The sequence below is a fragment of the Zonotrichia albicollis genome, chromosome 13 (genome assembly GCF_047830755.1).
Source record: "Zonotrichia albicollis isolate bZonAlb1 chromosome 13, bZonAlb1.hap1, whole genome shotgun sequence".
Classification (NCBI taxonomy): domain Eukaryota; kingdom Metazoa; phylum Chordata; class Aves; order Passeriformes; family Passerellidae; genus Zonotrichia; species Zonotrichia albicollis.
In genome coordinates this window covers 8,316,622-8,333,249 of record NC_133831.1, presented here as the reverse complement: position 1 = coordinate 8,333,249, position 16,628 = coordinate 8,316,622, and the positions used below count along the sequence as shown (strand labels likewise).

The 16,628-nt window shown below is 52.5% G+C and overlaps 1 protein-coding gene across 1 annotated transcript in view; it reads left to right on the top strand.

Annotated features, from left to right (window-relative positions):
- CFDP1 (craniofacial development protein 1) overlaps positions 1-10,581 on the top strand; it is a 59,144-nt gene extending 48,563 nt beyond the window's left edge. The window contains exons 6-7 of the mRNA XM_005490768.4: positions 4,762-4,920; positions 9,816-10,581. Of these exons, the coding sequence (XP_005490825.1) occupies positions 4,762-4,920; positions 9,816-9,906 (250 nt within the window). The 3' untranslated portion in view covers positions 9,907-10,581. The remainder of the gene's footprint in view (positions 1-4,761; positions 4,921-9,815) is intronic.
- Positions 10,582-16,628: the final 6,047 nt, after the last annotated feature.

Sequence of the window (16,628 nt, the reverse complement as noted above, 5' to 3'; positions counted from 1 at the left end):
CAACATGAGTCACTGCTGTCGCATGGTTGTGAGGAAGGCACACGTCACAGGGGCCGTGTGAGGAGCTGAGTGCTTCCCAAGCATCTGAAGCATTCCCTTGCTCCCAGGGCTGGTGAACCCATCACTCATGCTATTCCTGTTTTGGATGCTGCATTTTGAGGGATGAAGAGCCAATAGCTGAGTCCATGGAGAGTGGTGAAAGTGGTCAGAGGGCTGGAAGCCATGAGGAATGAGAAAAGCTTGAGAGGACCTGGGATTGTTTAGTCTAGGAAGGAGCAAGCTGGAGGGGGGGCAATATGAAAAGCTTTCAAAGACATAAAAGGCTGCTGCAAGAAGTGAGGCAGTGATCTGTTCTTAGTAGCTACCAGGAAGAAGATACCGAGTCATAGGCTGAGCAAGGAAATTTAGTCATTGGGGAAGAGTTACATAAATGAAAGGCTGCTGAAGTACTGAAACCTCAGTGAGTGTGGAGTTGGTGTCAGGAGACCTTCAGAGCACCCATGTCTGGGTGGGTGGGAGAGGAACTCATCCTGCTTTGGCTGGTGGGATGCACTCTGAGGCCTTTGTAGCCAGGTTCCCAATTGCTGGAAGATTATTTTCTAAAGCTTGTGATGAAGTCCACCTCCATTAAACAGGCATACATTTCCCAGCCCTGCTGAGCATGTTACAAGACATCAGGGATTACCTGTGGCAGTGACACTTTATCACTGCTATAGCAGCAATTTTCCAAGCCTTTTCAGCTGCAGGCTTGCACCAAGATGGGGGAAGCATTACTGTTAAGGACAGGGACACAGAGTGTCTTCACCTAGAGTGGGTCAGCAAGGGAGCCCATGGCTTGCTGCTTGTCCCTGTGTAGGACCATGCCAGATGAGGCACAGGCACAGTCCTTGTCCTGATGACATTAGATGGTGCAGGGGAATCCCTCCACCAAGGCAGAGCTCCTCAGCCTTCTTTTTTTTTTTTTCTTTTTTTTTTTCTTTTTTTTTTTTTTTTTTTTTTTTTTTTTTTTTTTTGGCTGGTTCAGGGGCAGACTTTGGCTGTGCTTTTTAATTGTGAAAATTCAGAGCATGTCTTTGTGTCCTAAATAGGCGATTGTCCTGATCCTCGTCCCTGGGATCCATTATGTCTTAGCAAATTACTTTCTCTCTTTTAAATGCCTTAGTGATTAAAGATGCCACAGCAGATACCCTTAATGAGTACAAAAAGGGTAATAATTCCTCTTGTTGGCACTGAATGCAATTAATCAGGCCCCTTTACTTGCTTTTTAAACAGATGAGGCATTTAAGGCCAAGCAAGTTTTTAATTGGACTTTAATGTTTCTCATTTACTTCATTTTGGCACAAGCGTAGGAATTCCCACCCCCAGGTTTGCTGGATTTGTTCAGGGTGATAAAAGGCTCAGCATGGAATGAAGACTCAGCAGCAGACTCAAACATGTCCTTCAGCCTGTGCCTGGCCCCATTGCCTGGCCCAGGCTTGGTCCTGCTGCAGCAGCACAGAATTGTCCAGACAGGAGCAGAACCAGGTTATCCAGCATGGGACTGCCATTGGATATTGATAATATTTCTGGAGTAGTCATCAACACAAGGGTGCAACATAGCCTGCTCTTTTTTGTCATGTTCCCTTGCCTTGAAGGAACTGTTGACTTGTGATATTCTTGTGATTATCTGGATGCCCTTGATGGAGGTCCATATCATAGCCCAGACTCTGTAGCTTCAAGTAAGGGGTGAATTATATGTTTTAAGCAATATTCCAGAGATCCATGGCCAAGAGGACATACAGAGGCCTTAAGCTCCATTACAGGTGGATGTATGCATCCAGATGTTATTAATTTATGCCAGAAATTGCCATGGAAGAGAAGATACATCGTAAGCAGCTCTCATCTGATATGCAGCTCCTGCTCCCTGAGGCCAGCACCCCCTCTTCTTCCATCGCTGGCCATCTTGCCTTTGATTCCCTTCCCTCCATCTCTCCCCCAGTGTGGTTTGGGGACAGCAGTGGCCTGCCAGCAGGTCCCGGTCTGTGTTTCATGCAGAGACGAGTTCAGCAGCCCAGCTTGGCTCACTGGCCCCTGTCCCAGCTCAGCCCTTCCCTGGCAGCAGCTGACCGAGGTTCAGCCAAAAGGGATCAGCCTCAGCATGTGTGAGCCTGCCCCTGAGCCTGCTCGTCACTCTGCAGGGCAGAGCTTTCTCCAACACCCAGGAAAGATCCCAGAACTTTCAGCTGGGTTTTTCCAGGTGTGTGCTGTGTCCTTTGCAGTCAGACCTGTCTGTATTTCAAGTGACAGTGACTGTGGAGTTCCACCCGTGGAAAGGTCAGTGGATGCAGATGAGCTGTGGGTGTCCTTGGGTAGGTGAGATGGCTCTTGAGTTATTGGGGTTTTTTGCCCCAAGAAAACATTCAGGAGAAATCTAGGGACAAGGGACAACACCCTCCATTTCTTCATCCCTACTTTTCCCACTTCAAAGGCAGGAAAATCTTAAGCCCAAGTGTGTCTGGAAAGTTAAGTGTATTCAGAAAAATGTGTTACTGAATACCTTGTGTTAATTTAAACGCTTTCTGCCTGCCAGGCTTGGGGCAGAGGAGCTTTGCCAGCTGCATCAGCCTAGATCTGTTTCAGGGCATCTTTAAGGCCTCCCAGTGCAGGTTAAGGAACTGTTGTGCACAACCACTGGGCTCTGCTTTCCAGGCAGCTGTGCAGCAGGGAATGCCATGGGGGAGGCTGGCCCAATATTTTATTTGGTTCATCCTTATTCTTTGTCATATCTGCTTTCCTCTGACCCCCTCATATCTTGAACACACATCTAATACTGGGTTTGGTGGTTGAGCAAGGCTTGTGTAGTCCTAGATAGCCAGATGTGGGAACCAAAGTCTCTCCAGTTTTTTCTTCTGCTGGGAACATCTTTGCCCATTTTGTCCCCTTACACCACTTCCCTGCTCCCTGCAGATAAGGATACCTGGAGCCATCATGCCTTGAAAAGTAAGGGAGAATTGAGCATTGGATCAAGGTTTTGTTGTGTGATCATGGTGTGAAGGGCTGTAGACATCTTGATGAGATGTTCAGGGATAAAGGCGAATCAAAGAGATCCAGCTTGTTCTGTGTCCCCACAGAGTGAACAACTGCTGGCTCTTGGGCTGGGCTCCAGCCATGGGCAGGGACTGAAGGAAATAAGAGGACCAGGTCCTAGGACATTTCTGCTCCTCTGGCTGGTGTTGAGGAGGGGCAGGCAGCCTTGTCCAGTTGCTATGGAGCCTGCCAAGATGTCCTTAATCCCAAATATGTCTCTGTCAGGAAGCTGCAACCCCAAGTGACTCTAGCCAGCCATTCTTTCATTGAGAGTCTTCTGGCTGAGGCTTACAGAGTTGTCATTTTCTTTGATTTAATTCCATATAAACTGCAGAATTATTTTCCTTTAGAGGCTTGCAAATTACGGAAGCATAAACCATGCTAATGATCCGATAAGGACAACTTTGGATACGTTCCCAAGAATGGCTACCCCTGGGCAGGAGCGTGCTCAGAGAGCACTGATGGAGAGCAATTTGCCATGCTCACCTGGCTGCCTTCCTTGGGCCCCCCTTCCCAAATTCCTTCATCTCTCAGGAACGAGAGTAATTTCCTCTCTGGCTTCTTGCAGAGGCAAAGGCCCTGCAGACCTGAAGTTATCTCTGGAATGTGTGTAAACACGAGTTCAATGGGATGCTGTTTGCCCCCCATTCCTGGGGGGGCTTGAGAAGGGTTAATACAAGTTTGTTTAATGGGTTCCTATCCCTGAGAATTGTCTTCCTTAGAGGGCAGCTTGGCTGACCTGAACCCCTGTGTGTGCATTTCCCAGCATAAAGGGGAGATTGGGGGGCCCCACCACACGGGTGGGATTTCACTCCTCTAAGAACAAGGGATGAAAGGCCAAAGTGGTCTTCCTGCCAAACAGGGACCCAGGAGATGGTATGGGATCACAGTGCACGTGCACTGGGACTCAGTGTGCAGCTAACAGGATTATTTAGGTGATGCTTGGACAGAAACAAATCAGGAGAAGGATGGGGGTTACAGACAGTTCTGTGTTCCCATCTTCAAAGAGCACTGAAATGTAAGCAGGAGGACAAAACGTTTTCAGTGACGTATGGGCTGGGGCAAAATGCATTTCAATGAGAGGCATAAGGAACTGTATCTGTTTGCATAAAAATAATTCAGATGTAAGTTCATTAGTGGTGTACAAGTACGTCACTAATGAGACTTGCTTGGAGACCTGGGGTGTTCTTGGATTTAGAGTAAGAAGCAGGAACCAGAAACTAAAACTAGAGAAAATCAAGCATTAGTACCAAGTAAATGGTTAATTCCTGGATGTGTTGTCAGCACTAGTGACGCATTGAGGCTGGATGCCTTCCAGAAAACAACACTTTAACTGAAGACAAAGAAACAGACTTAGCACAGAGGTGATCAGTGGAATGGCTTGGCCTGGTGTATACAAGGGGTCAAACTAGATGATTTAATGATCTCTTTTGGCCTGAAAGCTCTCTGTTCTCTTAAGAAGATAAATGAAAAAGCCCTTTCACAAAAACCAAGCACTTGAGATATGTGTGTAATGAACTCTGCTGCTTCCAGGGGAACGGCAGAGCAGGATCTGCAGGAAGCGTGACCTTGCTGCCTGCAGGCTCCCTGGAGTTGGTGGCCATCTGTACCACCATCGAGGCCACCACCCTCACCTCTGGTTTTAATTGCCATCTCCCCGCATTTAACCAACATTTGCTCCTTAATCTCCATCAGGGTGAAGAGGCCAAGCGGCATGAGCAGCCTCCTGGGGAAGATCGGTGCCAAAAAGCAGAAGATGAGCACACTGGAGAAATCTAAACTGGACTGGGAGAACTTCAAGGAGGAGGAGGGGATTGTGGAGGAGCTGGCAATCCATAACCGAGGGAAAGATGGGTAAGAGGGGCTTTACCTACTAGCAGTCCAGAATTTCCCATCACTTCCTTTACATGTGGGATGCCCAGTGCTGGCTACAGAGTTCAAAAACCCATGGGATCTCTTAAGGATTTATTCTAGGGATACATAAAGCCAGTAGCTGCTGTAGGCATCACAAGGAGGCAGGTAAGTCTGCAAACACCTGTCACTCTCTGCTAACAGCCTTGTGAGTTCTCTAAGTCCAGCCAATGTCTGGCTTTGTCATCTCTTCTGCTTGTGGCACAGAGCATGAACTGGTCTAATGCAGCCCCTCCATGAGGAAACACAATTGCCTTTGTCCTGTTTTCTTTTTTCAGTTTGGGAGTGTTTTGTTCTGTCCATCAAATCACACATTTCAGCTGTATCTGTCCTCTTTCCTCCAGCATAAAGATTTGTGTAAACCCAGAGCAGCTGGCAAGGTGCGTCAGAGATTATGGCAGCACTGGGCGTTGGTTGTGTGCATCAAGCAATGTTCACTCCAATGAAGTTAATGGAAGTATCATAAAAGTAAATGGTGATGCTGTAAATAAAGCAGAAAGTTAATAATATGCACTGCAGGGAGTGATAATGAGATCAGAAGCAGCATTTCCACTACAAGTGCTTTGCTAAGCTCTGGGAAAACATAACCAGCTTAGTGGACAGCTCGTAAAATGTACATTTTATTATAAGCTGTTCTTTTACTGGAAGAACTCAAAGCTTCTGCATTCCAACAGATTGGATTTTCTGTTTTAAACAGATATTTTATAACTGTCAGACTATCAAATAGATATTTTCAGTTTGGTCTTGCACCCTTCCACAAACACGCCTTCTCCATCAAATCTCTCCTGATCTGTTTCTGGTCATGAAATAAATGCATGCCCTTGAAAAAGTAGAGCAATTCAGCAGGAGTGCTGCAGAGGAGCAGCTGTTCCTCTGAGATCCCTGAAGTCCAAGGAGGTGCATGATTTACACCACATACAGGTGTGGCAGAGCAGTGTTTGTGTCATCTCTTGTGTGCCCAAACCCAGTATGTCAGCTCCTCTTGGCCAGTTTCCTTTCCCAGCCCATCCAAGCAGGACAGCTTGCTCTTCATGCCTGGCAAACCTTCATCACGTGATGGTCCTTGAAGGCTAAAGAAGGGATCAGCACATGGAAAAGATGAGCAAAGCAGAGCAGCAATTTTAAGAGCATCTTTAATCTTGGACGGCTTTGGGTTTTGCTGCCTGTCACATCCCAGGCTAGAAAATCTGCTGAGCTCTTGGCAAGCAGTTTTTGTCATTAAACAAATGAGGAACATAATGCCAGGATAACTTTAGACACTCCTTATGAATATGTTTACACTAGTCAGGCATGCAGTGTGAGGGGATCAACCGAGTATCTGCTCACTAGGAATTACTTCCACCTTCAAGGTAAAGGGAGAAGGGAGGAGCACCGATGGAGGCACAGCCCTCTGCATTTGTGCTTACAGACCACCTCGGTGTGAAGGGTGCAGTGCCCTCCCAGAGCAGCCCTCTCGCCTGGGGGGCAGGGCAGGTCACACAGACACAGCTGCTGCCGGCCCCAGGTCATTTCACAGGAGCCTGTTGTCCCTTCTGCAGCTGCCTCTTCTCCTTTAATAATGTCAGCCGTGCTCACCCTTCAGTGGGCAATCATTTACACATCTCTATAAAAATTGTAATGAGCTGTTGTTAACCCTTCAACCTAGGCAAGCGAGAGCGGGCACTGCCTTCAATCCCTGGTGCTGTTAGAAACCTCTGCTCCCCACGTGTCCTGCTGTGTGATTGTAAATGTCTGCCTGGCAAGGAGAGCTGCAGCCCACTCCTGGAGATGTTTGCTCAGTGCCACACATCCTGTGCACTTTCAGAGATGGTCTGTGCGTGTCTCAAGGAAAGCAGGAAGCTTTACTTTTTGCTCAGGAGAGAAGACAGGCTGAATTCCTTTATTGTGCCAACCCTGTGGAAGCTGCTGCAGCCCAGAGCTCCTCGCACCTCCCTGGTCCTTCTCCAGCAGCCACATCAGAACACAGCAACCAGGGGAGAAGTGGGGTTGTGGCATCTTCCTGCTGCCAGTGCCAGTTATCAGCCCAGCCATTCTGGGCCTAGAATTCCTGAGACAGAGGGGACATGTGCTATCCCCTTGCCTGTCCTCCCTTGTCTCTGATTTTCCCCCCCTTGTACCCCCAGCCCCCATCCACATATTTGCATTTCCTTAGGAGTAGAATCTGGGCTTTTACAGCCTGGCTGTATCAAGTCCTGAGGGCCTGTCCTGCATTTGACATGAGGGGCTGCAGTAAGGAGCAGAGGCAGCTATCCCCTTTGCTGTTCATCTCTCTGATGTGCTTTATAAATGGAAATGTGTAGTGGCCTCTTAATTGGGCCACCTTTGTAGGGCAGCCCGATGGGGGAGCAGCCGGCCCCAGCACTCCTGCACCGGGTGACTGATGGTGACTGACAGGGGACAGGCAGCACCAAAGACCCTCCCCAGAGCAGCTTGCAGCTGCCCTCGTTAGCAGAGACAGCCTTGCTCCCTCCCAGTGGGTTTGCTTTGCTCTGCTGTGGATCACAGCTGCCCCATTTCCAGGCGGGTTGATGATTTACAGGAGCTATTGATTCAGGTAGCAAAGGTTGTTTAGACAAGCACAGGACGGGTGTTTGTGCCTCACTCGTGCACTTTGCACCGTGCTTGGCGGTGCCTTGGTGTTGGCTGCACGGAGCTGCCTGAGCACAGAGAGAGCAGCAGCTCCAGCACAGGCTTCAGAGCATGGAGGGGCTTGTGCTGTCCCTGCAGCTTCCCTGCTTACGTCTGTGTGCACCTCCAGCCCGTGTGCCTGCAGCACAACCAGCCGGGCCCCACCAGCCCCAGTGTATGCCCAGCTAGTGCCTGGGGGTCTGTGCTCTGCTACCTAGAGCACTTTTCTGTGGCCAGCCAAGGACAATGCCATGGGATGACGTCGGTGGCAGTTCTTCCTCCTTGCAACGCTGCTGGCTGTGGCTGTGAGACCGCATTCCTGGCTCATGATCCATATCAATCCCCCAGGAGGCAGGCCCTGCCCACCAGAGAGGCACAGCAGCCAGGGGGGAAGAGGAGAAGAAAGAGACTGACCCCTTGATAGATGGGTGTCCCAGAGGGGCCAAAACAGCTTTGGATTCAGTAGGTTGGGCTGTTGCTGCCCAGGCCATTGGGGTGTTCCCAGATGAACATCAGTAACTCCTGTCCTTGTTGTCCCAGCTGGGTTGTGGCTGGTGTTCAGCAGTGGAGGGGGAGAGAAACCACACACCCAGTAGTGACACTGAGCACATAGAGTGTGACCCCTCAGCTTCCTTCCTGTGGCCTCTCTGGGCCCAGCCCCAGGAGCCTCCCTGCTCACAGGGATGAAGGGAAGCGACACTCCCCTGCCTGCCTTTCCTGAGCCACTCTGGGGAGGGGGCCTCAGTGCACAGCCCTCCTCCAACAGTGAGGGGCAGGGGCCACAAAAACACCTCCTCCCAGCCAGCTCCTGGCCTGCATTGCACCGTGCTGGTCCCTGCCCCTCGCTGCCGGCGGAGATGAGCTGACCCAGTTGTGTCAGCACGAGACGCGCTGGAGCTGAGATGGGAGTGGGTGGCAGCAGGGACACATGGGGCTGTTCACCCGCTTGGGGGAATCACTGAAATGAATCTGGATTAATTAATTTCCAGTGATGACTGGGTGGGCAGGAGTGTCAGGGCTGTCCCTTGCAGCAAGGGCAGAGGCTCCCTGCTGGGGACACATTCAGTACAGGTTCAATAGTTGTAGCATAAAGAATTGCAGAATCACGGAATGGTTCAGGTTGGAAGGGACCTTTAAGGGGCAGCTAATCCAACCCCCAGCAGTGAGCAGGAATTCTTTATCTAGATCAGATTGCTTAGAGCCCCATTCAGCCTGACCTTGCAGGGACCTCATCACCAAATGCTCATCTGTCTCAGAGAGAACATTGGTAGGAGAGGCCTTTAACCTTCCCATGTGAGCCTTGGGCACTTTCATGCACACCACCCAGCAGCCTGGAAAACCTGCTGAGCCTGAGATGCTCGTCTTCCCTTAGGCTTTGCTCTTGCTTTCAAGCAGTGGGCTGCTCTGGTAAGCAGGAAAGCAGTGACCAACAGAACAGCCAAATTCAGTGATTCCCCACACAAGTTTAATGACCTTGTCATGGCAGTGCAATGTTTGCCACCCTGGAACAAATGCAAAACAATTGTGATGATTCAGTTACAGCTCCTGTTTTGAATTGCAATTTCACTCCTTCTCTAGGTTAATTAGTAGCACAGCCCCGGGCTGTCTATGGCAAGGGTTTGCAGTGAACTACATTAAAATTCAGCTGCATGCCATTAATGAGGAGCAAGGTGCTTTTCCAGGCGTAGGCGTGCCTTCTTCCTCGCAGCACTCAGGTGCCATGCTGAGGGGCAGCACTAAATACTCAGTGGTTAGAAGGTGGTCTGTGGCTGGGAAACCCCTGGCCTGCATCCCTGAGCTGCTGCAGGCTTGCTGGGTGATGCTTTTTGCATCCCTAATGCTCCCTGTGCCTGTTCCTTGTATCGTGGGCCTGTCAGCTTGTATTGAAGGCTGTGGTTGGGTTTGAGCTGCTTTGCTAGGTGGTGCAAAGGCCTGCTCAGATCCCCTTCAAGGTGCCTGTGGAGGACATTTCTCAGCTGTAGGAGAAGAGCTGGAACCAGAATCAGCCAGTTCAGTTCTCTAGTCTATGGGACCACCAGAGCAGTTTTGGTGTCCATAGATGTTCAGTGGAGCAATCGGTTCATGGAAAGAGAGGGAAGGAGACAGTGCTTTCCCTCCCTGTCATCCCTTCAGGTGGGGTTTGCCCCAGGCTGGGGCCACTCAGGCTGCCACAGGCACTGCTCACAGCCTCTGCCTCTGCCTCCCTGCAGGTACATCGAGAGGAAAGCGTTCCTGGAGCGCGTGGATCACAGGCAGTTCGAAATCGAACGCGACATCAGACTGAGCAGGATGAAGCCCTGACGTGCTGGGGGTGGCCAGCCCCCCACATGGGGGATTTGCTCCCTTCTGTGCCCCAGGGCTGGCTGGGGGCTGCCGGCCACCGACAACCACCAAGCATGGAAACTGTTCTCTACCCAAGACTCAGCCTGTGTGTCTCAACATACAGGGTTTTCCTTTTACTGTAATAGTTTGGGGAGGGTATTTGTCAGTGGACAGGAGGCACTTGGAGGGTTAAATGGCCCAGCAGCTGATAGAAGACTCTGGTGTAATTCTGGCAGCAACTTTCCAAGGAGAAGAGGCGGTGGTACCCATCCTTTACCAATCCCAGGTGCTTCCGGCAGCAGGAGGAGCTGCCAGGGCTGGGAGAGTACTGGCATGTTTGGTGGTGAGAGTGGAGCTGCAGGAAGGTTTCATGGCTGCTGTGCACATTCAAGCTGTGGGCTGGAGCCCTTCTGCCTGCTCTGCCAGCCCGCAGCACTCCCTGCCCCTCCGCCCTCTGCTCCTGTCCAGACAAAGCCAAACTGTCTGTACTTGTTTGTGGGGTCTGATGATGCTGGGGGGGGTTAAGCAAGCTGGTGAAGAAATCCTTCCTTGTTCACACTGTCAAGAAGATGGGAGCAGCTGCAGCAGGCAGGAAGGGCCAGGATCTGAGTGTTCACGTGAATAAAGTATTCCATCCCAACGCTTCTGCATGCTGGCAGTGTGGTTTGTGTGGGAAGCAGAGGACAAAGAAATTAAGGATCACATACAGTAAGGAGTGTCTGACAGGAGTCATAAAAACCTCTCTCAGAGGTGCCCAGTGTGTGCCCTGATAGCAGCCTGGAGGTCAGAGCAAGTGCTTGAACCACCTTCCCTCCTCATTACTGGGGCTGGTGGTGCAATGAAACCCAGAACTGGGGATGACAAGGTCAATGTAGTCCTGTAGCAGTGCTGCAGGAGTGAGGAAACTCATCCAAAGCATGGCCACACAGGGACATTCAGCGAGTGCAGCTGCCTGGAGGGCAGGCCAAGGCGCCTGGGTGTGGAAGGAGCAGCTGGAGCTGGACACCAGCAATGCTCTGTCATCCCAGCCATCCCTGCTGGCCTGGCTCCGGTGGAGTTGGGCAGCTCCCCATGTCTGGCCTGTGCACATCCTTGGAGCAGAGGTATTCACCAGCATTTCCCCACAGGATGCTTTGGGCCTGCTTGGTGGGGCAGCCCATGGAGGTGCTGTGCTGGGGAAAGCAGCCCCAGCCCCTCTATCCTTCCTGCCCACAGGGTGAGTGATGCCATCGCTGCCATGGCCCCTTCCCTGCAGCTCTGAGCACAGCCTGAGCCTGGGGCTCATGTGCCCACTGCTGAGTCAGCCCTGCTCTGTGCCTGTGCTGCAGGATAGACAGAACAAAACACCACGTGCTCAGGGGAGCTGCAGCCTTTGGCACCCTGTTCTGTACAGAATCAGCTGTATTGGACCTGCTTAGACAAGCCTGAAATTGGACAGAAACAAAACAACAGAGTGATGACATGTTTTCATCTCCAAACACTTCCAAGCCAGTTGCTGTTCTGGCTTAGGTTGCAAAAACAGCCAGAGTCTCTGTCCAGGGCACTGTTGTGGGGATATCTCAGCCTGGGGCTCCCGAGTGGCAGTAAATGGCCCTGGCAGGGCCAGTGTGGGCTGTGGAGCAAGGCAGGTTTGCTGCAGTAGTTTGGCTGCTGTCCTGCTCAGAATGGTAGTGCTGGACCATCTCCAGCACCTTCTCCCCTTGTGTGCTGTCCTGCCCTCCTTACAGGGACCCTCCCAACAGTGACTCCAAGGCAGCCCAGGCTTGTTTTGCTGCAGATCCCAGAAGATGGTGAGATGCTGAGGTAGCCACAAGCAAGCTGGGAGGGCTGGGCCCGCTGAATGCTGAGCAGGCAGCCACGGAAATGATTTGCCTATTGCTCTGCTGTTGCTGAGAGGAGAAGAGGAAATATTTGGAAAAATCTCTGCCCTGGGACCCCATGACTGTGATGCTGGATAGCAGCAGGGAAGGGTCATGTCACCCCTGCACAGGCTGGGACCCCGTGGCATCTGGCTTCTGGGGCTGCCAACCAAAAACTTTCATTCCAGGGATATGCTTTCTGCTCCAGCAGCTGGGCAGCACCGAGGAGGTAAGAAATGGAAAATAATTCTGTGCATTGTATCACGAGCAAGAGCAGAATGGAGATGCAACAAGTACCCTTGGAGATCCCAAAGGCCAGAGGCACCAAACCCAGGCTTGTTTTTAAAAACAGCTCCAGGCTGTGTCCATAATGTGTCCGGCAGCTGGATGGCTTGGGGCTGGCTTTGGATTCACATGCACACTAATGGTGTGTTAGAGGGATGTGGCCCACACAACCTCCCTGGTATGCTGGCGAACTGGGAAAATTGATGACCTGCAATTTATAGGATCCTGCCTGCCAGTCCCAGCTATGCTCTTCAGAAACCCTCCAGAGTTTTTTCTTCTTTTCAGCTGAGCAAATGTGGAAAACCTTGAAATCCTGGAAGCAGCCTGACCTGCTGGAAAAGGGCAATGTAATGGCAATGGCCAAGAGCCTCAACTCCCCTCTCTGCTGGGCTCCCAGCTCGTGGCAGCATGGTGTGCCCAGCTCAGCATGAGGATGCTGGGCTGCAGTGCCAGCTCCGGGCCCAGCAAGCTGGGGCAGGCTGGGTGGGATGGCTGGGAGCAGCCTCCAGCCTGGGCTGATCCCTGGCCTCCTCCATGCCCCCCAGCCTCCCGCATGTTTGCTGCGTTGGATCATGTATTCCTTGCCTCTTTCCTGAGGACGAGGAGTGATTTACAGGTCTCCAGAAAACACAGCTTGGCTGCTTTGGAAGGAAAAAAGAAAACGACCAAAACCACTCTCTGCTTGCTATTTCCATTGCCCAGTTGCCTTCCCACAAAGGGGAGTGGCCCCAGGACCCGCCAGCCCTCAGTGTCCCCACCAGCCCTTGATGTCCCCAGCAGCCCTGCACTTTCTGTGAGGAGCAATGTTCTCAGATGTGGGCCCATCTTTTGAGACATTCCCACCTTGAGCTGTCCTCTCTGGGAAGCTCGCATGTTCTCCATGGGTTAGGACCCACCCTGGGCATTTGCTTGGGGTAATTTTGGCCCTATAAGGAGTTCCTCATGGCCAGAGCATCACCTCACTCTAAGGAGCTCCCCCTTCCCTGGCTGCCTGAAGGGGCCCCTTGTGCAGCTGAGCCCCAAACAAGGCTCCAATTGTGTCTGTGTGTCCTGATGGTCGGGGCTTCTGCCACATATCCATGTGCTGGGGCCATGGTAAAACCAGCTGTGTGCAACCCACACCCACAGGCTCAGCTTTGCTGATCTGCTGGGGTTTGTGGGGGCTGTTATGGGGCCATGGGAATCATGACAGGGAGGTAACAGTGTGCATTTAAAGCTGCTGCAGTGAAAGGGACACGGGAATAAATGTTGACATGGGTGGAGGTTGAATGCTGTCTGGCTGGGGGTGCATCCCATAGCCTCAGGCTGTCCCAAGGACCACAATGGGATTCATGGACAGAGCTGCCATCAGGCAAAGCGTGGTAGATGGGAGAAGGAGGGACCAGAGCATGGAGCTGACCTTAGGAACATCTCCCTGCAGCCAGGGCAGGGGTTCTCTGAGGGGCAGAGCTGGTACCTGGAAGGTGATGCTGCCAGCATCATATCCTCTTTTCCAATTTGTTGTTTTCAGCCTCTTCCCACCTCTGCTTCGGAGCTATGTCCCACCCAGCAGCACAGTGGGATTCTGTTTGCAGTGTGTTCAAAAGTAATGGGGAGTAATGGAGTGGCCTGTGGGTCTCCCACCCCATTCGAGGGTCTCCACCCCGGGGCATCCTTGTGCTGGCACTGACATTAGAAGCTCAGCTGATGGTGGTGGCACAGCCAGCCCTCCCTGCTGCCAGCCCTTCCCCTCCCAGCAGTGAGCCCCAGCTGGGGGCGAGGATCAGCGCCAGCCCTCACCAGGGATGAATGGGGAATCAAACAGAGCTGCTACTGTTGGGGCAGCCTGAGCCCTGCAGCCTGCCTTGGCTTTGCTGGAGATGAGGGGGTGCCCTGCAATCCTGTTCTTTGGAAAGGCAAGCAGCCTCCCCCAGCATCTTCTCTCCACAGCTGAGAACCAACCCATGCCACAGAGCAGCACAGGGATAAATCCTGGTTGTGATCCTGTTGGGTCCCGTGATATTACAAGCCAAGAGAAATGTCCTCATTATTTCCAGAATATTGAAGTCTAATAAATCCTGTCCTGCCTTATAGGATTTATTTTTTCATTCATTGCTAGGAGACTCAGTCCTGTGTAATCCTATTGCTGCTGCAGGAGGTGGGGAGCAGCTTTCCCAAGCACAGACCTGGCAGGGCTGTGGGCAGGAGCAGGAAGCCCCAGCCCAAGCTGCTGGTCCCAGCAAACATCCAGTGCCAGCCCATCTCCTGGTGTGTCCCACTGTCCCAGAGCTGTGCCCTGTGTTTGATTCACCAAAATTAATCTCATCCAATTGTTGGGACACGGCTGGGCCAATGGGGCATTAATTGGCTGCTAGCCAATTAATATGGCATGGCTCAGCACAGCCTGCTCCCCCTGTCCATTGTACATCTGCCATGCCCCCCCAAATCCCACTTTGGAGTCTTCCTACACCTTCTCACACCATATCCAGCAGGAAAAGCTGCAGAAAGGCAGGAATAGGCGGGCCCAGCCCAGCCAGTCCCCTGCCTGTGCAGAGCCAGCCATGCCTGGCTCACTGTGCACCAGGGACTCTCTGGAAGACAATGATGGACACATGAATATGGCTGGAAAATTTGCCACTGAAGTGTTTTCCATAGCAACCGTTGCTGGGGCAACCTGCATCCCAAGGAGCATCCATCCCAAAGCACCCAGCCCTGTGTCCAGTGAAGCTGGCAGGGAATGACAGCGTGGGACTGCTGGGACTGCCACCAGCAGCAGCACAGGGATGCTGTGGCAGCCAGTCCAGCTCTGAGCATCCCCAGTGCTGCAGGGCCCTGTAATGCTCCACTTCTCATCTTCTTTTCGGCATTTCATTTTCTCAAAGGTAGGAGAAGCCTGAGGAAGACCTGCTGGTGCCTGTTGCCCCATGGGTGCTTGGCTGTGGAAGCAGGGATGTGCAGGAGCTGTTACCAGCTTGGGGTGCTCAGCAGATGCAAGCAGTGATTTTTGGCTCTGATGGACCAAAAACGGGATTGAGTTTGACAGTGAACGCTTTGATCTGAGCATCAACACGGGGAGAGGGAAAAGTGATATTCCCACTGCTTTTAAGTCCAAAAGCAGGAAGCTTATGGCCCCTCAGCACCTCCCTGAAGTCTTGTGGTGACAGCTTCAGCATGGAGACACCTCAGGGATCCCAGGAAATCCTCACTGCTGGCCTGGTGGGCCCACACCAGACTCAGGGTCTCCAAAGGAAACCCACCCTGGCTTCATGGGATCAGCTGCAGAGTGGTGAAGAGAGGCTGGGGAGCTCTGAGCCCATCCCAAGGATGTCCCGGTGCTCGGTGCCTGCGCTGTCACCACTGTCACCAACAAGAGGAAACCACAGGGCTGAGGCTGCGCCCGCTGGGGCGGCTGCGGTTTGCGGGCTGACCGCAGCCCCTGCCACCAGCGGATGTCTCCCACCCACAGCCGTGCCTCAGTTTCCCTTTCTGCACTGATACACAGGGACACTTGCCTCCAAGCTGGGGACAGTGGTGGTGGCTCAAGTACTGCTTTCTAGGGAAGGACACATGTTTGCAATCTGGCCTCAGCTCTGCCGCTGCACCCTGGTGTGGCCTGAGAGTAACCCTGAAGGGTGAGAGGAAATGCTGTGAGGGGGATGGCCGCCAGGAGGCACGGGCACAGTCAGGGCACAGTCAGGGGCACATTCCTGGCCTGTCCCCACACACAGCCCTCGCTCACTGGCCTGCAGCTCCCACACAGGCCCACTCATTGCCCACTTGCCCATGAGCTCACTGGCTGCAGGCACCCCTGGTGTCCCTTCCCTTGGTTCCCTCTGTGCTCTGGCTCTCACGCCTGGGGAGCAGCACAGGTGTCCGTGCAGCTTGTGCATGTCCGTAGGTCCTGTGCCCTGACGCAGCTCACACGTGTGCCTCCCACAGCTCCCAGCTGCAGCCGCCCTCCCAGCCTGCTCCCAGCTCTCTGCAGATGGCAGCAGGGACTGTGCTACAGCACACAGTGATGCCAAACCAGGCTTACCAGCTGTTTGGGCTGTCCATGGGCCATGGAGCCAGGCAACTGGAGCAGGCCTGACAGGCAGCTGTGGTGTGCCATGGGTACGGTGGTGTGCCCTGCGTGCCAGGTGTCCCATGTGTGCCAGGGTGTGCCATTTCACCTACAGCTACACATTACCTGCCCCTTGTATGCCCCTGCTATACACACCATCCCCATTACACACCCCAGAACTCCCCAGTTACCTGTTATGCTTTATTGCACACCTATTCCACACCTGCTACACACCCATTAACCTTTAATGACCTTTTATCATTACACATCCATTGCAGAACCTTTTTCCTTCATTTGCACATCGCATATAGCCTTTGTTACACACCAAGTGCAAGCTCACTACAACACCTGTTGCACACCCTTCAGTGCACACATCTGTTGCACGCCTGTTTCACTCCCCTTACCCTTTGTCGCAGTTGGTCACACCCCTGGGCCGGTATCACACTCCTGGGCCGTATCACAGCCCTGGGCCGGTGTCACACCCCTCTGTCCGGTGTCACACCCCTGGCCGGTGT